Source organism: Bicyclus anynana, chromosome 12, assembly GCF_947172395.1.
Source record: "Bicyclus anynana chromosome 12, ilBicAnyn1.1, whole genome shotgun sequence".
NCBI lineage: Eukaryota > Metazoa > Arthropoda > Insecta > Lepidoptera > Nymphalidae > Bicyclus > Bicyclus anynana.
Window position 1 is genome coordinate 6,868,322 of NC_069094.1, and position 27,044 is coordinate 6,895,365.

Sequence of the window (27,044 nt, forward strand, 5' to 3'; positions counted from 1 at the left end):
ACTAGTGTTCCCATTCAACCTAACATCTACAAAAGCGAGTGTTTGAATAATGAAATTTACAAGTAACCCAGAACACAATACAATCTTATCGATACAAGACGTCGGGGATTTACGATCGACAGAATGTTGGCAGAAGCCACAACAATGTGCCAATATAAAGTTTTATTACTGATATCAGGGATCTACAAAGTCATAATACATCAATAGCACTGTGTATGGAAGCTTTGAAAAGTGAGAAATGGGAAATTGTGCTTAGCTTTTATATTACTATGTATGGCTGGTTATATATAACACAAAACGTTGGTTATATTAAAAAAAAACATATATTTATTGCATAAAACCAATTCTATAAAACCCACATACTTTTACGAATTCAACTTTTTAGAGAATATAATTACTTTATAAAAATAAGTCGGGTTTTCCTTCCTGACGCTATAACTCCAGAACGCACGAACCGATTTCCACGGTTTTGCATTCGTTGGAAAGGTCTCGGGCTCCGTGAGGTTTATAGCAAAGAAAATTCAGGAAAAGGTAGGGGTAGGGTAGGGGTAGTGTAAGGGTAGGGTAGGGTTAGGGTAGGGGGTAGGGTAGAGTTGGGTAGGGGTAGTTGAAAGTTTACATCGAGTTTCACGCGGACGAAGTCGCGGGCGTCCGCTAGTTAGGTATGTCTTTTAAAACATGTCTAAAATTACCTTTTCCCTGTCAATTAAATTTAAAACTATCTTTAGGAGAGGATAACAGTTCCACGAACGGGGATTGGATCGAAGATCACTCTTGGTTCTCAAGAACCCAAAAACACTCACCAAGCCTTGGTTTGAATCCGACCCCAAAATCGTGTAGCTATTGAGATTCTACGTTACTTTACGCAGTGATGTTAAAAAGTTCAATGTAATAAATCTTCAAAATAATCTATTTGTTAGTCTTACCTTCAAAATAATTTTGAGTTTAAGGACATGTTGTTATGTCGAAACCTGAGATGATTACAGTTATCCATTACCCACAAATACAAAATTAACCAGAGTGTTCCCTATTCTCAGTCAGACGTCAAGAAACTACTGTTACTTGTTTTTACAAGAACCGATTGATATTTGATCTCTGCAACCCATTAAGAGCATTTAAAGCATTTTCAAAGCCAAGTTTTTCCATATTAGTCATCAACATTGTACTACAACATAGATGTATTTTATACATAGGTACTTAGTGGAGACTATATACAAGTGTAGGAAGTTACAAAAGTAGAAATTTCTATACTTTCTTATAAGCATATAAATGTATCTACTTATTTACCCCATACCATACTCTTTTACTCGTTGCCTTACTTTATGACAGGCAATTTATTTCGAAAAAATAAAGGAGTCTCCATTTACTACGCCTAAACCACTACGCAGACCAAAGGAAGTATTAGTAGAAGGGTACAAAATAAAAATGTAATAAAATGCCATAAATTATGAAGCTCACGGCGCTTAATCCTGCGAGGAAATTCCTTTAGCGATCCATAAAGAATTCCTCTAATCCCCTAATCACAGCTGGACAAAGCCCCTCGAATAGTCGAAAAAAGCAACTTCTGACAGGACTAATCCTAAGTGCAACTTGCGCGATAAGGATTATGCTCGCGCCCTAATGGCCTTCATCCCTTCTCCCAACAAACGGCCATAACTCAGGCGCCGTCTTGGCTCAACCGACTTAGCTTTGGCAGCCGTCATTTCTCAACGGCATGCGGTGACGTACCCCAAAGTGGAGATTAATAAATATACGTGGACGTGGAAAAATGTACCACTTAATTCTGTGGGGATGAGTTGCGTATTCCGCGAAAGTTCATGAAGTTGACTTCTTATGAATGAAGATAACTTTGCCGTTATGCAAACTCGAGGTTCTTTTTAATTCAGCAAGTTATCTGTAATATCACGTGATGTTAAGTGACAACGCAGTCTATTTGTGAAGAGTAACTGCTTATTTCTGCAGCATTTCTCAAATGCAAACTCGAGTAAGATTTATTTTTAATTGGCAAGGTAGTGTGATCTCATCTGATGTTAAGTAACGATGCAGTCTTCGTGGAGAGTAATTGCATATTGCGTATGTGGAATTTGCTGCGTACGAAGCAAACACTTGATAAGTTAAAATTTGTCGGGAGTGCAAGCGGGGGTGTTGACTTTAGTTTCTATTTGTTTTGCGCGCCGCGGTTTCTGCATTCGATGAACGCATGATAAGTTGGTATCTGACTTATAAATAAAAAAATAAAACAAGTCAGTTAAATTTTTAAGTATAGTTCTGGGGCAGAGGGTTCATATAAGTAATAAGTAACACGAAAAAATGTCTTAGTGTCAAAAAAGAACACTAATGATTATGGTTTTGGATTGGTTGATTAAGTAAGTATAGCAATCCAGAATATAGGTAGAAACCCTAATTTAAAAATCATACATTCATTCATGGATAAATGAACTCGAGCAAGAAATTATACCCAATGCCTAGTGACTATAGCTGACCCGGTGAACTTTTCATGACCTAATAAATTACCTAATGATCAACTCGATTTCCCCGTTTTTGTTAACCCTATAGGTGCTTATAATAGAAAACAAATAAATGAAAATAAATATTCCTATCCGTTCGCCGTCCTATAGTTTTGGCAAGACTACATTACGTCAATTAATGTTGATATTCAAGAAAATGTAATGCAAACCGAAAAATTAATTACCGAAAAACGTTCCACAGCGAAACACCAAGGTATAAGTAAGTATACCTTATCCTAATATTTTTATGAAAATGTCTGTGTACCTAAGTTTTCGTCACAACAAGATCTCGGAAAAAGCTGCTTAATTGCGATCGCCGTAAGGAAACTATTCCCTCTATTCCCTAAATGCATGCCCCTCGTCAGCCGAAAAAACTGGGCATGTTAGCAATGCATACAAACGCATGACGCGTCGTACTAATTGCTGGGAGTGCATGTCAAAGAAGGACCGGCGTCGCGCCGGATCTACATAATGGCGGATGGGGGTAGGAAAGGGAATGTATGAAAAAAAAAGGAAGGCAGACGCGAGCTTACGTACTTTCGCTAAGATTCGGTTACACGTTGCTGTGTGAGACACGTTTTGTCTGCGATGTTATTGAAGATACGGAGGTACTTCCCGTCCCGTCCTACCTATGCAAGCCGTGTGCATAAAGATACAATTTACGAGGGCGTAATCCTTAGTACTTATACACAACGTTGAGCTTCATTTTTATTGTATTATTTAAATTGTCTACTTAGCTTACTTAATGTTTTTTTTAATGATATTAACAAGCACTTGACTGCAATCACTCCTGATGGTAAGCAATGATGAAGCCTATGGTGAATCGTGGTTGCCTAAAAAATGCTTATTCATTATTGACATTAAATATATACCCACGTATATTAATAAATGTACATTTGTTTAGAATTACAAAACCAGTTACCTAATGCTACTATAGTACTTCAGAGCCGTGATAGCCCAATGGATATGACCTCTGCCTCCAATTCCGGAGGGTGTGGGTTCGAATCCAATCCGGGGCATGCACCTCCAACTTTTCAGTTAAGTGCATTTTAAGAAATTAAATATCACGTATCTCAAATGGTGAAGGAAAAACATCGTGAGAAAACCTGCATACTACTACAAAAATGTAAATAGAATTTTCTTAATTCTTTGCGTGTGTGAAGTCTGCCAATCCGCATTGGGCCAGCGTGGTGGACTATTGGCCTAACCTCTCTCATTCGGAGAGGAGACTCGGGCTCAGCTGTGAGCCGAATATGGGTTGATAATGATGATGACTATAGTACTTACAATTCTATTGCTGAATAAAGTATTTTTTATTGCGCTACATTTATTTTAAAGTCGCATAATTCACAATAATTATTATCAATAATATTAAATTGTTCCGAAATATAATCACTAATTCATATTTTATTCTACGATTTCACTAACATTACATTTAACTATTAAATAAATAGCTACAATCTATCACACTTGTTAAGGGCTCTCAAGCCCTTTGACTACTTGTAATTCACACACTTCACTACATGCAAACATAGGCTGCTTTCTCATGACCTACTATTTATTTTTAATCGACTTTAAAAAGGAGGAGGTTCTCAATTTGACCGGTATGTTTTTTTTTAAGTTTCACCGAAGAAGAAAAAATATTGGCCATAAAAGATTTAGTGCCAATATAATTAATCTTGTCTAAACATATGAACGTTTTTGCATAATGTTTTTATAATTACAATTTGTAGTCATGTCTTTCAAGTCCGAAGGTTTCTGGTATAGATGGCCAGGTTGTCTTTTATATCGAAATTTATTTTAAACAAATAAAGTGCAAGCAACAATAAGTATGTATATATGACATTATAATTTTCTATAATATTATTAGGTAATATTATGACCATAGTTTTGTCGTCATTAAAATGTAGAGTCACTGAAAGCAGTCCTTTATTCTCATATTGTGACCATGCACTGTTTCACCCGGTAATTTTTTTTTAAAAACACACACACACTACATTATGTAAATATATTACAATTATATAACGTGTTTTACATTACGATTATGTTATTAAGACTGGACCTGTGAATCCGTTTTACTTGATTAAAGTTCAGATAAGATCGGATAAGATTATACCTCTTCCTTTTAAATAATTTCATATATTTAACCAATACGACTAATATCTAAATGTCCACGTCATTCGGTGTGCCCACACGTGGCCGATCTTGCAGCAAGAGAGTTGACATGTTACTGTAAAAGTTCGAACTACGGTAAAACCCTAGATTTTCCAGTAAGAGTTGCGATTCGATCTTTTACCAACATCCTATGTTTGCTATGTTAATCTGTGGGATTTTTTGCAAAAAAAAAATATGGTACTATTGTGAACCAAGCTAGAATCCTGACCCGAAAAAGCCAGTTACATTATTTTATTCCTAAAACACTTACCAACCGTCAGTGGTAAAACCTAGCATGTACCAATTTCTAATGGTTAGGGTCTGTAAAAAACTACATGTACCAACTCATGTTAGTAGATCTTAGAATTTACCAGAAAATCTTAGGATTTACCAGTACCATATATACGGGTTTTACAGTAACATACCACATACCATATGTGAATGCATAATGTACAATAGGATCTATGAAAGAGCACTAGTGTAGACACAAATCTTTCTATAGATTAATCCTAACGTGCAGGAGTGGATATTTTTCTAAAAAAATCGATCGATCATTTGAGTAGGAAATATGACCACAGTACTAAATGTTCTGTGTTATCTTTTCCTAACAGTCAAAAAAGAATTGTCATTTGATCAAAATTCAAATGAACTTAGTGACGTTCGATCATTATTATATGAGTCGCTTCATGCAATGATGCAATAGGTACTTTGTATCTACGAATAAAGCGACAGTTACGAATTTAGTGTAGTTCGATCATTATTGTATGAACCGCTTCATTCGAAGATACAAAGTACCTACTACCTAATTTATTATATCTGAATGAAGCGACGAACATATGATTTACAGTTTAAAGTACGTAAAGAAAAATGCGCTTACTCCTTTTGGCTGTTAGGCATAGAGACAGTCTATTTTTTAGAATAAATTCTGAATTCTTACCCTCTGTGGGGGCAACCCTTGTCGAGGGCTGTGCGAACGCTTCGGCGAGCAGGAACCATGCTTTTCTTTTCTATGGGACTTGAGTCCGCGGAGCAGTCTTGAGAATGTTGTGACCTTCTTCTTGGCAGTACCGAGACAATTATCTAAATGGCATTTAAAATTGATATGGTATTAATAAGCTTAATATTAATTGATATGCTATTAATAAATACTGAAAGTGTTGATGTTTCAATCACACGAAGTATTTTGTAGAAGAAACTTTTAATATATTTAGATTTTTTATACTCGAAATTAAGGTTTTTTTTACATCGCACACTCATAATTTAAATTATTTAAGTATAATGTATGTATGTAATACTAGTAATAACATAACAATATACTCGATTATTATTATTGATTTTAGAGTTTTGAAGTTTTTTTCAAACTTTTCGATCATAATATTTCGTGAAAATTGATTTCTTTTATTTTTAAAGACAAACCGTTATCAAGATTATATTATGAAATGAGAATTCCCAGACGAGTATTACGTATAAGTACAAAAAAAAATCATGTTTAGATCCTTACTTGCATAATTTTTTGACGCTAAATAATCTAGCTTAGATCCCGAGCCCAATCCACCCAGCCTGATTTCACCCAGGAATTAGAATATTATTTTATTTATTTATTATTTATATATTATTGCACGAAATAGATTATTAACATATAAAAAACCAAAAATAAAGCCATACCAAATCCTTAATAATAGAGCTAACATATACAATAGGTACTAATACTCACCACTAGGAGGAAATTCATAAAAATACGCCGATCGTGGACTTAGACAACTGAAACAAAAAAACGCTTGGTAAATATCAAAATCATTTTACAAAGTTAGCTTAAGTAAGGTTAATAAGTAAACTTAATATTAAATTCTGTATTACAATATTCTTGCTTATAAATTGCTGTCCAATTTGGCGAAAGGGAGATTAGCCTCATAAAATAAGAAAATTAGTAGATACAATTAAAAATAATAATTAATGAAAGACTAAACGAAAATTAATTTGCTATTACAGACTAGTGGACCCGGTCAAGCTTTGCTTTGACTTATGTACACATCTTCCCTACATCTACTCTAACCCTACCCTATCCTTATCCTACCTTCAACCAACCAGTACCCTAAGTATCCTTTGTCCTTCACCTGGTACTAAGCATCAATCCACCACCTCCACCAATTTTCAGCCAAATCGGTTCAGCCGTCGTCGAGCAATAAAATATAGTGTAACTCACACGACTTTCTTTTATATTTATATATATAACATGTTACAATCTGTCTATCCGTATTAAAACTATAATACCTCTTTTTTGAGCGGTTAATAAGGACGTCAATTCACTTGTATTCTTCGACATCGCGAGTTATAAGAATTATATCTTATGATGAGTTATTTCTTATGATTTTCTCAAAAAATACTTTTTAATTTTAATAATTTTACCACAAGCGTACAAACAAGTACAGATAATTTAGATCCTATAAAATGTAGCCAAGCTAGATAAGATTTAAAATGTTAAGAATTATAATGCCTGAAACATTTTTTATAGTTTCCTGCATGTCAAAGAGGGAGTCAAGTATTTAATGCCTTCAAGTGATATCTTCATACTGTTTCATAAAAAGTGCTTGTAGAACACTCGAGGTGTCTATTGCGCGACTGATAATAATTATAAATGAAAATACAGAATATATTACGAGTTGTCATTAAAATCTGGTAGTGTCATATTGTACCAATAAATTCAATTGGAATGTTGTATTCGGTTTATATTTTTTATTCTTGATGGTATCTCCAATTAGTTTTATTTGTCGATACAGAGTTTCAAATTGTTGTAGATGACAATAGACAACGAAAATTGTATTGAATTAGCTTTAATGAGCTTTAATGAAAAAAAAAACTTTGAATGAGAGTCCATCGTGACCTTGTATCATCTATAATACCTCACAATGAGTTAAGTTTATTTTAAGTAGACTTGGTTTACAGAAAACTCTATCACCTGTTCAGAAAGCAGAAGGTCTGATAACCTAACTAACACAACCCTTTCACTTAGATGGGTGAAAGCAGAATATTGGTCATGTTTAGATGGCTAATCTAATTATTTTATAAAAGAAACTATTCTTAAAATTATTAAACATTTCTCTTAATTCTCGGCGCAGTTACAAAGCGTGAAGGAATCCTGTGTCGGTGGGTTTGTAAGTGTCCACGCACACGGGAGTCAAGCCTTAGCCAGAAAATGGTGCCACCGACCTCTTTTCTGTAGTTTATGCATTTTATACAAGCGGACACCCACGACTTCGTCCGCCTTTAGACTACCTTAATTTGGCCCTGTGATAAAATCCATTCTTAGCGGGTGTCTACTAACTATCCATACTATAACTATCATGAATCCTTCACGCTTTGTAACTGCGCCGAGAATTAAGAGAAATGTTTTCTACCTTCATTTCTAATTCGTTTGTTAGTAAATAGTAGACATCGAGTATGCCTTTAAGTATACTCGTAATTTTAGATTTTTTTTTTTATTTTTTATTTTAAAGAATATTTGTCATATCTTTGTATATTAATGACATTATTTCCATTCCCTACCAACTAGTCGGGAAAGACTGACCCGTCCCGTTGGTCTATTGTCGTACCCACTCCTAGGGTACGACAATAGACCAACGGGACGGGGATCGGACCATCACCCCTCGGTGATGAGTCCGACCGCTCTTTACCGTTGAGCTATTGAGGCTATTAATTATTATTTATTATTATGTCAGCGTTTGTTATTGTGGCGTTCTCCCGTGTGCGACGACACTAACAGCCAGTTTTTTCATGTAAAGCTAAAGTAACAGTAAAAGTCTGTCTGTTAGACAACGTTCTTCGCTAGGCGGCGACGGTCGCTTTAAAAGCTCGTTGTGGCTACACGTAGCAACAGCAAAGGTAACTTTTTAGTGTACTTCAACAACTGTAACACACTTAGGACGCCGGCTGTTTGCTAAATCCGCCAATGACGAACAACACAGCAAACTTTTGTAAGTTAAAAACTCAGTAAGTACTTTTAGATACCATTGAAGTAGGCTTTTGCCTGCGCGAAAAGGCGTTAAACTAAATGCAATAGGTACTATTCATACTGTTATAGGACTCAAGGTTATTCACAACACTTGTCACCCTAGAATGGCAGATAATGACCTTGAGTGGAGTCACGCACTTGTCAACGATGTGTGTAGGGTTAAAGGATCCTTTGACTGATATCAAACACTCCCGTTTTCCACTCAAGTCTCTCTCCCCGCCTATCCCAAGTAACCCATTAGGAACTACATAACAGGAGATGTGGACGGCTCGAACGCCACGAGCACACTGAAGCCAACGCGAGATCGAGCGACGTCATATCCGTCACAGACTACTATTTTCTACACTATTTATTAAAAACATGTAAATTTAAAAGCGGCAAACGCGGCGATAACAATACGTCTAATCGGTTTGGACGTACTTTTACTCGTAAGAACTACCTACTTGCCTATTAGTTAACAAAGGACAATAACAGATAGCAATTGCAATGTTGATGTTTTTCCAAAATGATTACTTGTACTTGTATTCTGTGGCTCTACCATAAGGTATTATAAAAAAATATATTATCACTCATTGGATATACGAATGCAGAGAGAGGTAAGAAAAATCGAACAAAATGTTTATTTAATTTATTTTTTTATAAGAAGAAGTAGAATACAAAATACGGCCTTATCGCTTAGTAACGATCTCTTCCAGGCAACCTTAGGCTTAGGAACTTATTAAGACATAATAGGATAATAATGGGATGTGATTTAATTTTATTAAGAATTTGAATATTGTTGTCGAATAGGAAAAATCTTTAATGGAAAATTTTGGAAACCACTAATAGCGACATCACTATGTGACGATAATTAATATATTAAATTTAAGACAACAAGAAGCGTAACTTCATAAAATGACGAGACTTAAGCAACGCAAAACATTCTCGCAGCTTAGTTTCTCAAGTATAAAATTGTCTGCACTCGACAGGTGTTTCATATTTCCTAGGTTGTTTCTTAGATGAGATGTATGAGTGCCTCGGGGTACCTTCGCTTCAAAGCGGACGTTTCTGTGGCTTTCCTCGCAGGTTTTTTTCAAGACTGTGTTCAGTCTTTTTAAAATAAAAATAGTGTGTTTGAAAAAGGCAAAATTATTATTAACTTCCTTTCTTCGTTTTGCAGTGGTTAGCTGTTGTGGCATTAGTTAGGTTTCTTAATTTAAAAAAACTTTAGCAGCCCAAAGAAAACGGTGTTGTAACTACCCCGTGCCGCAGGAAGCACTATGAGCTTGAAGGTTCATCAAAATCTATCTAGCAGTTTTTAAAGAGTAACAAACGTTTTCACAACAACTAACAAATGTTTGGGGTTCCAAAACGCTGGAATGGCAACCCCATACTAGAAAGCGCAGTGTTGGTCGACCCCTCAGGTGGACTGGCGACAAGTGAGTCGCAGGCATTTGCTGGATGCAGACGGCACAGGATCGTGATGTTCAGAAGTCCCTACAAAAGGTTTATGTCCTGCAGTGGATGTCCATCGGCTGATATGATGATGATGATTATGATAAACAAAGTTTTCATACAAAACTTTTCATTAATCCTTTCTTACTTTTAGCCTTTAAAAATATAGAAAGAACAATCACAGTCCCCTCAATAGTTGTATTTTTTTTATTCTTTACAAGTTAGCCCTTGACTACAATCTCATCTGATGATACAGAAACAAAGAAACAGTAATAAAAATCTACATAAGCATGATCCGAAATTGTCTTTAAGCTACACTACAATGAGAGTTTACCAAAATTAAAATAATAATATTTTTTTACTATTTAAAAAAAAATAGATGTACCTACCCTTTAATCCTGATAATGTTAGGCAATTCAAGTTCACAAAGTACGATAAATCAACAGTATCACATCCAGAGCGTGACACGATCAAATGAATATTGATCTTTGGTTCAATTGAGTTCACCGAATATAAATTTACGTGAGCAATCATATTTGTGAAAATCAGTGCACAGGATTTTCCGCCGTCAGTATCGGATCTGTCCAATTCAACGTGAATAGTTATACAGCTGAATACGAGAAGGTACATCTTCATTATCAGCGTATTTGAATGGACAACTACTAGGCCAGTGCCTTTAGCCATGTGGCACGTCGATTCTCTTTCTACAAACGCTAACGCTTCAAAAATTAAAAAATGTATGGGAATGACATTCAGTATTGACAGGTCACGTGATCAAGTTGTCGATCGGATCTGTTATTTCCATACATTTTGTTAGTTATCGAAAGCGTTCGCGTTTGTAGAAAGAGCATGGACATGCCACATGGCTAAGACCCCATGCCTGCCTCTTAATAGGAAAGGAGATATTATGAAGATTAGATCAACCAAGCTGTATCAATGTGGGTTGACAGGCTTAGGGTAGTAATTTTTGATTTTGTGACGACTTATTTTTTAACGTTTTTAATCGACTATAAAAAAAGAAGTTTCTGTATTGGAATTTTAATTACGTATGTATATTATTATCTGCAATTTTCTCAAGTACCCGATGCTAATGAAAATCACATAATTATTTTGGATGGGAAATTAAATAAACAAAAACAAGTTTTTTGGAATTCCTTCTCGATGTGTTACATCTTATTACTAATTCTGTTAACGCAATAAATATACAAAGTTTTCTACTCACGTTTGATACACTGTTTCCGATTGCGACATTTATACAATCGTAAAAAACTACAGTACATTTTTAGCGCATCCATTTATGAGAATACGTGTTAAACTCCATCAGACATGGCAAGGCTGTTCGGGTAATTGCTTTTAAAACAAGCAACCATCGATAACCGGTCCCAATTTAAACCACCGTCGCACTAATACTACAGATAGCGACACATAACGAAGCATTGCGCATATATGCAGCCACTTAGATAAATCCCAGATAGTTAGGGCGCGTTCACATTGGTGCTAGATGATTTTGAACAGGATACATTTTACTAAACGACTAAAAAAAGGAAATATTTTTATTAACCTCCTTCCAAAAAGGAGGAGGTCACAACCTTCGGATGTATGTATGTTTTTTCTAATATAACATTATAATATGTTTTTTTTAATTTATCCTAAATAGCTAAGGTGCATTTACAATGATTCAAGTAAGTAAAATACCAGACGCACTTGATTGACAATGAATTTTACTTATTGCAACGACAGTAACAAGGACAAATAGAATATTGAAAATGTATTTAGTCTGACTGTTTTTACGACTTAATTTATATTACATCAGCCGATGGACGTCCACTGCAGGACACAGGCTTTTTGTAAGAACTACCAAGCTTCATGATCCTGAGCCGCCTGCATCCAGCGAATCCCTGCGACTCGCTTGATGTAGTCAGTCCACCTGGTGTTGGGTCGACCAACACTGCGCTTTCTAGACGTTACATAATAAGTTTTTTTTGTTTTTACATTACATAATAAGTTTTTATTACGCTATTAATTTATACTAGATAGTTGAGGTGTGTTCACATAAATTCCTGCAAACAGAACATGATTGCGGTGCCCACAAAATAACTAAACTCAATGACAGGAACAATTAATTATACTCGTAAATGGCTATTTATTTTTACTATTATTTAAATTTTATTAAATTAATATTTCATTATATTAGATTCAATTTATCTTCATTCATTTTCATGTTTATTGTCTATTGAAAAAAAAGTGGAATTAAATCCCTAGTTTTATTACCTACAGTAAAATTCCTTATCCATATATCAGATTAAGCCAAAATCGGTTCTAAATTAGTACAACTGCTTCACAATCATAGTCAATTAGATAAATCTCAAAGAGTTAGGGTGTGTTCACATTGATTTCAGTAAACAGATCACATGATAGCGGTGCTAGGCATTTCGAACAAGATAAATTTTACTAAATGCAACGACAGTAACAAGGATAAATGGAGTATTGAAAATGTATTTATTCTGACTGTTGTCTCTTCTATATTTATATTACATTTGAAGTTATCTAACTGACATTATAAATGCGAACATTTAGATGAATGTATGGATGTTTGTTACTTAGTAACTCAGCTCAATGCTTGAACGGCTGTAGATAAAATTCGGCACAAATACAGATTATTGTCAAGAACAGCACACAAATATAGACTATTTTTGGACACGACATTCTAATATATTAGTAAAACCTATTTATTCTATCTGAGGCTATGGTTCTATACTTAAGCATCAAATGCTAGCAACTCAACGGCTATCAACACAAACAACCACGGACGATATACATTATTCACAAAAACACCGATAAATCTTTAGATAAACAACTAAATTATGTATGAAATTCTTGCCAATCTTGAAGCAGTTCTTAATTATACTGCAATCTTAAAGAAAACAAATGCGAAATTATATCTCAATGCATAAATTCACAACATCTCGATACTTTCTTTGCTCGTTTGATAACAATTAGCGAATGCATGCGAGTGATGTTGTAGGTACATTACATAAAATAGTAAATATAAGACATTCAACTATCCTTTATCTCCTTGTGCCTACACGCTCTACAGTGTACCGTAAATACAGAGAGCTTCTTAACAAGAGTTTCGTTGTACAAATACAATCTCTAGTAGCTTGTTAGTTATTCTACGAGCACTTTCAGTTAATAGACGTTGCGATATCACATGTTTTAAATGTGTTCCATGAAAAATTAAAACAGAATTCCGTTATTTTTTATCATCATCTATCGATACATAAATAATGTCAGCTACTGATGATCAAGTAAGCTCACATGCTTGACAACTACTAAAACTGACTGTATGTTGGTCGCGATGTGCACCATGCCGATTGCGACTAACACACAAACAGTTTTATTGGCTGTCAAGCCATTAGCACTGCAGGCTCACATAGCTTACTTGATCGTCAGTGGCTAATAATAAGTTGAAGTGTGATACAAAAAACTGTGTTAACTATTTACAAGTGCTTATAGTTATTTACACGATAATAATCTTCACAAACTTTGAAAGATTGTCCGGGGTTCTCTGAAATGGATGAATCTATTTTAATTGGGTTTTCAGTGGAAGATAGAGGGGGTTGAACATTATAAATGCCCGGGTAAAATCCATAGATTCCGCGAGATTTGTAAAAACTTAATTTTAAGCAAAATAAGACCTAAATTACCTTTTATACAACATGTTGTAGATTCTAGTTATATTTTATTGAAAGTTTGATTTGCAATTGTGATAAATATATTGTAAGTATAAAAGTAATTTCAAGCTGTTTATTTTTGTAATAAGTCTTTATGTTGGCGTATTTATTTAAGAACATTACGTTATCATTTATATTTTATTTGTGTTTAATAGTTTCTACGACACCCACTGTTCGTACGAAGAGCGTCGCTCGTTGAGATGGAGTGCATCCGATATGACTATTTATTTTACAACGTACTGGCACACCCACGTAGACAATAGTTTTTCGCCAGAAGCTATTATCGTTTCTCAAGAACCCATCTAAATAGTTTTTTTATCGATAAATGATACATCATTCTTTGATGCAAATTACTCTCATGATTACACTCAAGTCGGTATAGTTGACATGGTAAAACCAATGATATTTTGTATACTATAGATCGGATTCTATTATTTAGTTATGTATATATAGTTTTTACACTTCCTGAACACACAACTTGACATTGTAGTCGATATTTAGGTATCATTTGTTTAAATAACGTTCGTTGAACACAACTAACATTGAGAAGAGGAAATTTCCTCTTTAGAGCGCCACATTTTTCATGACCTAGTAACATTAGTAAGTACTCGTAGGTACTACAGGAATTTAAACAAGTAAAATGATTAAAAATTGTCTGAAAATCGATAATTATTTCGCTAAATTTTTGCTAAATAATTAACTAATTTTTTGTCACATTCATAATAATTGAAAAATGCTAATTAATGCATCTGATAGGTACTTTCTCCCAAAAATGAGATTTTTGTACACAAACCGCGTATTAGGACGCGGTTTTTTTCAAAACGGTTTACGGTTCATCCGGTTGGAAACTACAATGGAGTAACTTTGTTTTAAAAGAAAAATGATAAACTTTTTCATAACACTGTTACGTACTCAGTGAATAGAGTAAAAAAAAAGATAAACGTCTGTCGAGGCAGACGACCAATTTACATGTAATCTATATTAAATAATACAAAAGTGAGGCTCACCGTAGGTTTTACGAGGTAATTCATTAGGCGAACCAACTTGTAGCGCGAGTCGGGACCTAATTAGCATCAAACAAGTCGCCTTTGGGCGCGTGGGTGAATTGTGACAACGTAGGTGATACTGTATTTCCTGCTAACTAATTTATGATCTACAATGTTTAATAGTTAGCTAATACGATACAGTAAAGGGTTATTATAATTTTATATTTCTCAATCACGCTATTCTTTACTACGTAAGTACCTAAAGTACGTACTTTAGGTACATACATGTATAAGAAACAGAAACTAATGTGCTAATACAGATATTACGTCTTATAATGTAAGCCTACCACCAACGTCGCGAGTCTTATTTTACTTCCAATTCTCTTTTTCATCCTTCTCCTTGATCTTCATTATATTGTCCAGATAATTTATAACTAAGTTCCATTTCTCACTGCATTCCAGCATTATATTTATTACATTATCTGCTGTCATCTCTTGTCCTAGGTCCTTCGTTACTTCCTCTCTTTCAGCTTGGAACCGAGAGCAGGAAAAAATTGTATGTTCTGCATCATCATTGGGGTCAATGCAAATGACCTGAGAAAGCTGAATTTTGGATATGACGTGGAGGGAGCCTAGAAAGCTTCAAATTCTCGGCCAAGATTTACTTTTTGTGGGACGTGACGGGTAGCAGCGTCACTGATTGTACCATTATTTTGTAGCAGAGGAAACACCTCGAGCAGGTCCCAGGACTTGTAACCTTGGGAGTAGGTTTAAGAGATTCCTTTAGAATCCATAAACATTCACCTTCCCTGCCCGACACACTAAGTAATTTATGATAAACAATAATTACAACACAAAACATTGTTGCACAAAATCACTAACGCGACTGGCAGCGTGACCGTGTTTACGCTGCCTAACAAACAACTGAACTCCGTTATCTTGAAAAAAGTTTTATTAATTTTTTTTCACAATAACTCGGTTCTCCGTTGAGATACGAAAATTTTGATATTAATTATTACTCTTCATCAATTACAAGATCATCTAGAAAGTTTTGGACCTGGTACTGAAGCAAGTTAAAAACATATGATAAAAAATAAAATACAAGCGATACGATTGATAGATTTCCTACGATTGATAGACAAAGATGCCCGGGGCCAATTCAGCTTCCATTTTTACACAAGACAGATACAAATATGTCAAAATGATATTTTTTTACATGATAAAATAAAGTTGCGTTTAACCACGATCTTACCTAATGGTACTCGTAAGTGTGGTCTAAGATGTAGAACGCTTGCCTAAAAGATGCCTATTCTATCTTGTATTTACAACAAACAGGTCGTAAGAAACAAGAAACATAGAGTTCTGGAGAGATCCACATCTTAGCTATGCGTATATGAAATGAAAAAGCAAAACGCATTGTACGAGCGTTGATCGAAGGATTATTAATTTCTTAGTGTTTTAAATGGTGATTTTAGTTTTAAAAGTCTTTTGGTTAAAACAATTCAGGAGCTAATATACAAAACTAAGTTGATAAAGAGTATTTACATCTATAAATTAGCCTGTGAACATTTTAATTACGCTCAACGTACAGTGCCTAGTTTGCAATTGATTTTATCTCCCATGCGGCTCAACGGTGACACAGATGCTTAGTTTCTGCTAAAATAATTACGGCAAAATTCCACTTCCACGAAACGTAAGGACATTTCTCGGTTCGTTAATTTAAATTTATTTTACTGCCTACAATGGGGTAATTAAAAGATAACGAGCTTATCCCGGTGCTACATGAAATTGTTATTGTACTTATCTGTTTTTAGTTTAAAAAATAATTATTGTGCATGCAAATCTATACTAATATTATAAAGCTGAAGAGTTTGTTTGTTTGTTGGCTTGAACGTCAGGAACTACTGGTCAGATTTGAAAAAATATTTCAGTTTTAGATAGCCCATATATCGAGGAAGACTATAAGCGACATATTATTCCCATATTAACGGAACGGGGCGTCAGTTAGTCTTTAATAAATAAACTACAATGTGACATACAGCTTGTAGAAGTCAGGATCGACTGCTTCAAGCTGCGATATATGAAATAATGAACTACAGACTTCTACGTACGTTCAAGTGTTCAAAATAAGAAATATAACGTAATTCAAGAATTTTAAAATTCAACCCCTTAAGTGGTGAAATAGGGGTTGAAAGTTTACATTGACGCGGACGAAGAGGCGGGCGTCCGCTAGTGTTCAATAAAGTTATTGTTTCACAAATATTACAAACAAAAAACAGCCAACTAACTACAAGTAACTTTCACCGTATAGTAAATCACCAAAGTTACAACAACATTTTAACATTAATTGGAATGGACTTAAAAAGAGGAAACGCAATTTCAAATTGATGAGATTTGACAAAGATAAATGTAGCCCTTGTTTAGACAGTCATTTATGATAAAAAATATAAAAGTATAAACATTGAGCCAAATCGGTAGCTGAATGGATATCCGCTTTTGGAATACTAATTCAGTCATTTACTTTCATTTCGTGGTTCCAAGATCATATCTTGAATTTTGTTAGAAAATGTTGCGTGTAGCTACACGTGCGTACTGCGTATCCGTAAGTATACGCAGTACGCACGTATAGGTCACCAACCGTAGTCTCAGCGCACGCATGACAAATACAGCCTTTTTGTAAAGACGTTTCAAAGGCAAGAGTTTATTTTTCACTAACGGACGCCCGCGACTTCGTTCACGTGTGTTTCATAGATTCAGTCCCGTTACAATCGGTTCAGTTGTTCCATAGATGAGCCCAGACAAACATAAATACAGACACAAAAATTTTAAATTAAAATTAAATTTATTAGTGGTTTGTATTGTGTAAATAACTATAAGCACTAGAGAAGACACAGTTATCTTGAAATCACAGACATACACTTAAATTTTATTTATATGTTTAGACTAACGACGCATGAACTAGCGGACGTATCGCATGAAATTCGTGTCAGTTTAATAACTTCCACGTTAAAACAGACAAAGTTACAGTTTCATAAATATTTAACATTTTTATAATCATTAGTACAGGTTTCCGTTCATAGATGGAGTCAGAATAAAATTAAATCACGTGATTGATACGCTTTTGGTGTTATCTAAACATTGTGTCAAAAATTAAAAGTTGCACAACTTTATATCAGAAACAATCTGTAGTCAAAATATACCTGAGTCCTTCCTGTTAATGCATTTCACAACTTAACGACTAGCATTCTCAATCTTAGCTCCTGTCGCCAATCGAACGTCTGATTTCAATTTAGATAAGCCTTTAAACATGCCCCGTAAAAGCTTATCTAACAAGTACACCTGTTAAGTCAAAATAATTTACAATACATATTCCTACTTCAATTTTAAATCAATCTTCTTTCTTATTCCGATGAACGAAATTCTATTATACGAGATCATTGTTTCACGAATTAGGACTTCCACGAACTTTACGATATGGCACGCTGACACAAATCTCAAGTAACGATAAAATCGTATATCGTTTATAATATTTTTTTTGTTGAAGATGAAATTTTTTTTTACTATAGCAACATGGGTATCAAAATCAAGGGCTTTTTGTGAGGAATTCTAAATGGTATATCATAGCCATGTTAAAAAAAACTATAATTAGAAAAACGTTATTTATTAATTGTCTATACAAAATACGCGAGGCGGATGACTAATTATGAAGTTATAAAACACCTATAAACTAACTAAACTAAATATATTGATTATAAAAATCGGACAAGTGCGAGTCAGATTCGCCCACCGAGGGTTCCGTAGATCTTTTTGAATATTTACTTAACCTCGGTTGGACGTAGGTATACATTATCGTACTTTGTAACATGTAACCAACGTAACAAATAAATCCGAAATTCACCATCTATCGTAACTAAAAAGGTGTGAAATAAATAAATTAATTTAACAAATAAAAAAACCCGACTGCATAAATTATACGAAAACTGAAAAGAAAAAAAAACAAGCTCAGTCCAGAAGTGTAGAAAGCAATTAGAAAACAGTCGGGACCTGTAAAAAATGTAGACGAAAATCATTCTATTCAATATAATAGGCATTTCAACAAATGAACTTAATTATTGTGTTTATGTTGTAGGTAGCAAAAAATTACGGAAGATGGTCACTACGTTTCCGTTTCATATACAACACAAGATCTCTGCAAGAATGTCTTGAGGTGTCAGAAATAATTAACATAAGCGTATGTACACGTATGTTTGTTAACTGTAACTTCTATAATAAAGGGTACCTCTGATAGTTGTGTTGTTGGTTGTGCATCAACGGCTGCGAGGGCTGGGCTAGCAGCAACTGCTTCTGCTGCTGTTGTCTTTGCAGCATTTGCTTCCCAAACACACCGTACCCGAAGCCGTATATCTCGTCTTCTTCCTTATCGTTCAGACAACTGGATGGCTGCAAAAAGAAAATAATTCTATTACAATTTAATACAATTTGATAACCTTATCCATACTAATATTATAAAGCTGAAGAGTTTGTTTGTTTGTTTGATTGAACGCGCTAATCTCAGGAACTACTGGTCCAATTCAAAAAACTCTTTTAGTGTTAGATTTATCCCATTTATCAAGGAAGGCTATATATTATCTCCGTATTACTAAGGGAACGGAAACCACGTGGGTAAAACCGCGCGGCGTCAGCTAGTAATAAATATAACCTGATAATGTTGATGATTGTGATTTTATTAGGGTGTACTAGTAAACAGATCTTTACCTCGCAATAGTACGTTTAATAAAATAGATTGCATCGTTCTGCGCATTTCAATGACTCAAAATGATTTAAACGGTACAAAATAAGAATGCAGGTTTTACTTTACAAAGAAGGTCTCTTACAAAGGTTTTTTTTTATTTAACGAGTGTTTTTTTCGTAATTGATTTAATATTGTGATGAAATTCGATAGCCACATAAATTATCGTAACGTTCGTAAGGTGCTTTTTACTCGACTTCAAAAAAAGTGTTATTAACTTGTAAGTGTTATTTTTTGATAAAATAAAAATTGTTGTAGTTTTTGTTATATAGGTACTTTTGGTAACACGTGTGCAAAATGTTAATTTAGTTTTCATGCATTCTTTAAAAAAAATAATTCAATCTTGAAAATTTAAATTATAGTTTTAAATATTCTTAATACGAGAATCACATATCTAATGTCAGGTGATGGGGCATTTACACTCGTAGTAACGAAATAAACTTTACGATATATAGATAATACGACGGTTATTTAATAACAGCTTTAATAAATCTACAACACGTTTATCTTTATTGACCAGTAAAGCTGAAAATAATTCTGCACCAATACGTTGACTTGTTAGAGATGATAACCCAAAGGTCAGAAATTGCCACATCAATAACTCGATAAAGGGAAGTTAGTTGCCTTTTGCTTTATTGCCTATAATTTTGCACACCACCTACTTATTTACTAAATGATATAGTGCTCAATATATTTGATTTGTACAAGCATATTTATTTTATAAATTTTCTTTAGAGCAATTTCTTCGTATATCGAAAATCTTTTTAAGATAAGGAGATTAGCGCAACAAACAACAATATATTGTATCAAAACTATGAAGTTACTGACTCACTGGCTGTCATGCATACCAAAATAGTATATTATTTTAGGTCTACAATCTCAAAATTGTAACTTTCTCATGTTTCTCAACCTCTCTCTCTCAATATCTATGTCCATATTGATGGACCCGAGTCTAGTAAATAGAAGATTCAAATATTGATTGATTAAATAAATTGATTGATTGATTGATATGCGTTGGATGGATCGATGCGTTCATATAAGCTTGCAATACACCATGCATCAAACTAATCACTAGACAGCATTTCAAACCGGTGAACCCTATGATTAGCAGGATGCAACCTCGAACGCAACTTTGAACGCATTGTTTCGCCCGAAGTTTTATGAATCACAAGCCAGCGACCACTGTTTTAACTGCGTAGCTCCCGTTCCCGTGAGAATACGGGGATAAAATATAGCCTATGACAGTAACAAATAACGTGGCTTTCTAGTGGTATAGTGGAATTTTCAAAATCGGTACAGTAGATCCAGATATTACCCTTAAACACCCACACTTTTACCTCTTTACTTATAATATTAGTATAGATGTCATTGACATTTCTAGAACACATACGAAGCGATTCTTACGTACGTACATATGGCTAGGGTATTGAACTCTCTCCTGAATTCAGTGTTTCCTAATTATTACAACCTGGGCATCTTTAAGATGAGAACGAATAAGCACCTAGGCAAGCTGGTTTCGCCACATGTACACTTCAGGTGAAATTGTAAACAAGCGGGAGCCAATTTATTAAAAAAAAAAAAACATTTTTACACTTTTTGGTATGAACTTACAATACTACTCACCGAATACTTTCCAGGCACATAAATGGGTTGGGAATGTGAGGTGGTTAAATTGTTCAGCGCCAGTGTTCCAGGACTAGCTGATGGAGGAGTTTGGGGAGTCCCCGTGCCCCCAAGCACTCGCATCCTTGGGGACATTTCTTCCCATTCGTGCCGCCTCAGTTCTTCAAGGTGATCCAGAACGTCGCCATAATGTGTTGAGAACAGATCGGCGTACCGTGAAGCCAAGCCTTCTAGGTAACCGCGATCGCCATCCTGTAAACAAGAGAAAATAATTATTAAAGGAATTTGTCAAAAAAGTTATGCTTTGCCTATGTGTTAATCCTAAGTAAAATCTATTTTCATTCAAAATTTCAGCCAAATCGCCGCAAAATTTACAAAGTTTCATACACATTTTCAAAAATATAGAGGATATTTTACCCATTGGGGGTAGAACAAATTAATCAACAACAATCCGTTGTTGATTGATTTGTCAATCACAACAAACAACAATCCTTTCTTAGCCTACGTCATAATATCTACCTGTATGCCAAATTTCATCCCGATCCATCTAGTGGTTTGAGCTGTGCGTTGATAGATCACTATATCAGTTAGTCACCTTTGAGTTTTATATGTTTAGATTATGACCTAACAAATTAACTAACTATTAATGGCTATGTGGTTAGTTTGTACGCCGATGTATTGTCGGGTGCGAGAGGATTGCCAGCAAAATCTCTTTACAACTTGCTAAAAGATCTCGTCATCACTAGAACTGCAGCAAGCTCTATATTAGATCGGGTATTCAAAGCTGTTCCAGTACGATCTTAACATATCTAGCTAGGCCAGACAACACGAGCGGAGAAGGGGAGTGTTAATCGACTTGAGTCAAGGATTTTCTTAACCCTACAGCCGTTGATCACAAGTCCAGAGCTCTACTCTTTTTGCTACACGATGGACCCAGCAACCACACGGTGAGTCTATAGAATGGTAGGATATTCGTCTCATTAGGTACTCGTAGAGTGTACGAAATACTAATGATATCTATATTATATACCACAATCTTATAAGGTAGGTAAACAAAAAATACTGAAATTTGTATTAAAACAGTAACATTCTGCTAATTACATTGCCTATTAATGCCTCAGCTCGGAAAAAGTATAAAAAACGTAATTATCTGACGCCTGGAGACCTATTTAACCCGAGGTCGCTTCCTTCCACGCAATTTCCGCCAAACTCCGAAAAAGAGAAAAAAGGAGTGTTACACCGGACAATTAAATACTGCGGGTCCAAATTATAGAAGGAAGTTTAAATAAATTAGCCAAGCAAAAATGTCTTAAATGACTGTAATTAATCCGCAAAAATGAAAGAAAGTTATGATTTTCAAATACGAGTCGTAAGATAATTTTTAGGTTAACAACTGTGAAGCTTTTTTGCCGACTTGTTTTCCTTTGATGACAAAGGATGACATTTATAGGCTACGAGTATAGTAAGCTTTAATAAAAATTTGTTTCGTGTTCAACATGATAGTGGATATAGCAGACTAATGGTCAATGGTAAATGGTCTAAGAAAATATACAAAAAAAATAATATAATGATATCAAGGTTAGGACTATCTCAAAATTACTGTGTTATGTGGAATATGTTTATACCATCATCATCATCATCATCTCCTTTCCCTTATTCCACTTAAGTGGGGTCGGAAAAATATGTCAATCTTTTCCATTCGTCTCTATTACTCGTCAACTCATCATACTCCCTTTACACACATGTCCTCTTTCACACACTCCAGACATCTCTTCTTTGGCCTTCCTCTTGCACGTTCAACATTTTTTTAGTAATGACTATTCTCCATACGTATTACATGTCTATACTAAGCTTACCTTCTACACCTCAATTTATCTGTCACTGGCGCCAGTTTCAGACTTCCTCTTATGTTAATACCAATACTCTCAATAATCTCTATAACATAGATTAAACCAGTGGTAGCACAACAGTTTGTGCCAGGTCAATTAGGTAGGTACTCCTTTAACAGAATAGATTCAATGTCCAAGAAACCCTACTCTCTCATCAACAGAAGACTGTTTACTAAGAAGCCAATTTTCAGATAAAGTTAAATTTAAAACATTGAGATTCCGTGTATTTTTCCCTCCTGGGGCATTATATAATAATTAGCGATCAATTCGTTGTTTTAACTGACATTTACGCCCACGAAAAAGTAGGTATTTTCTGAAAATTTAGGCCCGTAGTTAGGTAGGTATAGTTTGGAGAATTATTCTGGAACATTAATTAATTACGCAGTCAGACAATAAATTTTACAATTTATATGTAAGAAAAAAAAAGATAGCAGAAAAATATTATAGAAACAAAAAGTAGCGTAGTTGAATAATAAACAAACTATATAGCCAAACTTTCGCTTTATAATATAAAAACGAATTATATTGCTCTTAAAATATTCTCAGTACATACTTATATGGAAATTACCTTCCTTCCTTACACTTTCGAAACACAAAAACTACATTAAATTAATGAAGAATACTTCGTAAGGTAAGATTTTATCTTCACAAAATATTTGAACGAGCGATGTTGGCACGCGAAATCGAAGTTAATAGCACGAAACAAGTTTAATCGGTAAGCAGCGCAGACGAAAAGAAAATAAACGAAACACCAACCTCTGTACACAAAGTAGGTATTTCATTACGAACGGCAAACCAAAAACATGACCTCAGGCGAGATTTCTCCATTTCCTTGAACAAACACAGCTGATTCAGCGAGTAAGACGCCGGTACCATCTTAAGGGTATGCAGTGAGCGAACTTTTCTAACGGAATGTACGTTCCACTAGATATTGCACTGAATGTACGTACTCGTTACTAAACTTATACGAGTAATGAAAATAAAATATCTGATACTGATATTGTATTCTACTTTTCGAAACTATAACGTTAAGACTACTTTAAAAAATTGGATGTAGATCAGATTTAAAATAAAATATTTTTAAAATAATCTCTTTATTGATACAAGAAGAGGGTAGTTTACCAAAAGTTGTTACAAACCAGACGTTTTTTTTACTGTTGCTTTATTAACAACTTTTATAATATTAGTTATACAACTTAACAGCCACAATGTACTACATATTGCGTGGTACATTATCTCGTTCCGACGCTCAGATTTTTTTATTTCCTGGTAACTCAGTTGTTAGCTATCAGAATCGAGAATTGTCGTAAAAAAAAGTCGATCGTCTCATCGAGATGAAGAAAATTAATTTGATAGTAATCAATTGTAAAAAAGTTCTACGGATCCCTTACTATCATTTTCATTCTTTCTTGTGGGGTACAATTTTGAGGGGTAATTTATGATTGTTCTCAAAACGTTACAATACGGAACTCTAAAACGCGATGCAATCTTTTAATAATTCATTTCGAATAAAAGCTGAACTTGAAAAGATTAATTTATAAACTTGTCCCGTTTTGATTTGTTTGACTTTGATAAATTATCATTTATATTATTACGGGTTGTACTCGTTTATTTATGTATTTTGACTGGACGGTGTTTGTATACTACAGATTTATTTGGAAACCTATAGTACTCTTTTTACAGATGTTATACTGTGATACTAATTAACAGCGGTCTGCAAACATCCGCTATGTACTTTTAGTTTATTCATTTTCCATTTTTGAGATACAATTTTTGTCTGTTAATTTATTAATCATCATCATCGGTCCGGGCATGCACCTCCAACTTTTCAGTTATGTGTATTTTAAAAAATTAAATATCACGTGTCACTAACGGTGAAGGAAAAACATCTTGAGGAAACCTGCATACCTGAGAATTTTCTTAATACTCTGTGAAGTCTGCCAATGCGTAGGTATTTGGCCAGCGTAGTGAACTAAGGCCTAACCCTTATCATTCTGAGAGGAGACTCGTGCTCAGCAGTGAGCCGAATATGGGTTCTAATAATGATGATGATGCGTTTAGAATAAAATAGTTTTTAAAAATTACAATCCTTCCTATAGCTTGGCAACTTCGTTCGTAACACTCCCGATAGTCCGCGCGAACCGGAAGGGCGTCTAGCGATGAATGAAAAACGCACGACTGATGCACGATTTCAAACCCGCGCAGTCCTTCCCCCCCGTCGCCCGCATATCATGAGAGTGTCATCAACGAACGTGCCAGACTATAGTTGCTCGGTCTAAATGAAGATGTCTTACTACGATGGTATAGGTGAACGAACAGGATGCTATCTGTCGAGCCAAAAAGAATCAGTAGCTAGCCACTGGAGAAGCGTACTTAGAATTCAACCAGTCGCGCGTCGAGTCAAAGATGGCCGAAGGTTTATTTCCATTTTTAAATGAGAGCGGCTGAGAGCTTTGTCGGCTCCGAGTTTGTGCTTCGCGTTTTAAGTGGATTAAATCGCTCTACGCTCGTAAAACCGACAAGTGGTTCAGCTAAGAATTCAAGTAACCGTTCGACTTTTGCATGAGAAAGTGCTCGCGGGGCCTCGTTTCACACTTACTCTGCGCGGTTTGATGCGACTGGGGTTTGTTTTTTTTTTTTTTCACCGTAGGAATCGCGGCCGATTCACATCTAAGCGGGTTGCCGTTGCTTTGTGAATACTCAATGAAAGAAATTCATTAACGCTATCTCCCGAATGAAGCTCTTTTCGGATTAACGGCTTGTCTGATCTTTAGGGATTACGTTGTTTACGTTTATTTGTAAAACGTATAAATACTGTTGTTTGTTTTATATTAATTGTCGTCTTAATCCCCAACTCAGACCTTTGGGAAATTTAACAGCTTTGGTATTTTCGATTTACCTTTAATATAAGTATTTATTTTGAATTTAACATTTCGTTTATTGCCATTCTGCAGTTTTTATAGATTGTTTTTAAAAGAAGCTTTACGTGTAAATAAAATGGGAACTTTAGATTATTTGTCATCTTCAAGATGTTTTAGATTTTCTCGGAGTAGTCCAATTTGCCGTATATCGCGATAGTCGCGTCTGGAGCGGAATGAAGTATTGCTGTTTTGGGACCTTCCACTGTAAATTGTATTTGTGCAGAAACATTCTGAATTGTTTTCTAAACTTTAGACTTTCGAAACAATAAGCAATCATATTTTTGCAAAACAAAACAAGAATAATTTTTCTTTTGAATTACATTTTTTTACGTAGATTAAGGTATACGGAGATAATAACGTTTCCATCAGCCTATTTAAACGGCTCACTACTGTGACACGCTCCTTATTAGGAGAGGGGATATGGAGATTATACCCACCACGCTGCTTCAATGAGGATTGGCTTAGAGTGATGTTTGACTCTTTCACAATCATCAGTTTTCGCAAATCTCGGGAAACCATGGATTTTTTCGGTATAAAAAGTAGCCTATGTGTCAATCCAGAGTAAAATCTATTTCCATTCCAAATTTCAGCTAAATAGCTTCAGTAGTAGCGGCGTTATAGAACAACAAACATCCAAACATCCTTAAAAAATTTCGCGAATCAATTATTATAATTCTGTCTTCAATATTTGAAATTTCGCGAAATTTCAAATATTGAAGACAGATTGCAATGTCATTTTTTACTGTAACGATCAATGTATCTTCCATTCCATTGCGAGAATAGTAAACATGAATCAAAGACATTATATGAATGAATCCCAGTTAGACTGCGAAATAAGGGGGCAGGTGAAACCGCTCATAAATCCTTTCAGACGTCGCCTATGGTCGGCACGCGGGACATTGTCTTATTGTGCTACCGTTTCTTGTTTTGTTCGTCGCCTGGGTTATTTGCGATTTGCGATCTCTTTATAGGATCAATTCTATTGCGTCTCTAATTTA

General features: G+C 34.8%; 1 protein-coding gene across 6 annotated transcripts in view; it reads right to left on the bottom strand.

The window, feature by feature from the left end:
- The window catches only part of LOC112055865 (uncharacterized), a 156,395-nt gene that overhangs the window by 19,232 nt on the left and 110,119 nt on the right, over positions 1–27,044 (bottom strand). For all 6 annotated transcript variants that reach the window (XM_052884870.1, XM_052884869.1, XM_052884867.1 and 3 more), the window contains exons 2-5: positions 21,237–21,488; positions 19,104–19,264; positions 6,376–6,422; positions 5,599–5,741 (exon numbers count right to left, since the gene is read on the bottom strand). In XM_052884870.1, coding sequence (XP_052740830.1) covers positions 5,599–5,741; positions 6,376–6,422; positions 19,104–19,264; positions 21,237–21,488 — 603 coding nt within the window. The remainder of the gene's footprint in view (positions 1–5,598; positions 5,742–6,375; positions 6,423–19,103; positions 19,265–21,236; positions 21,489–27,044) is intronic.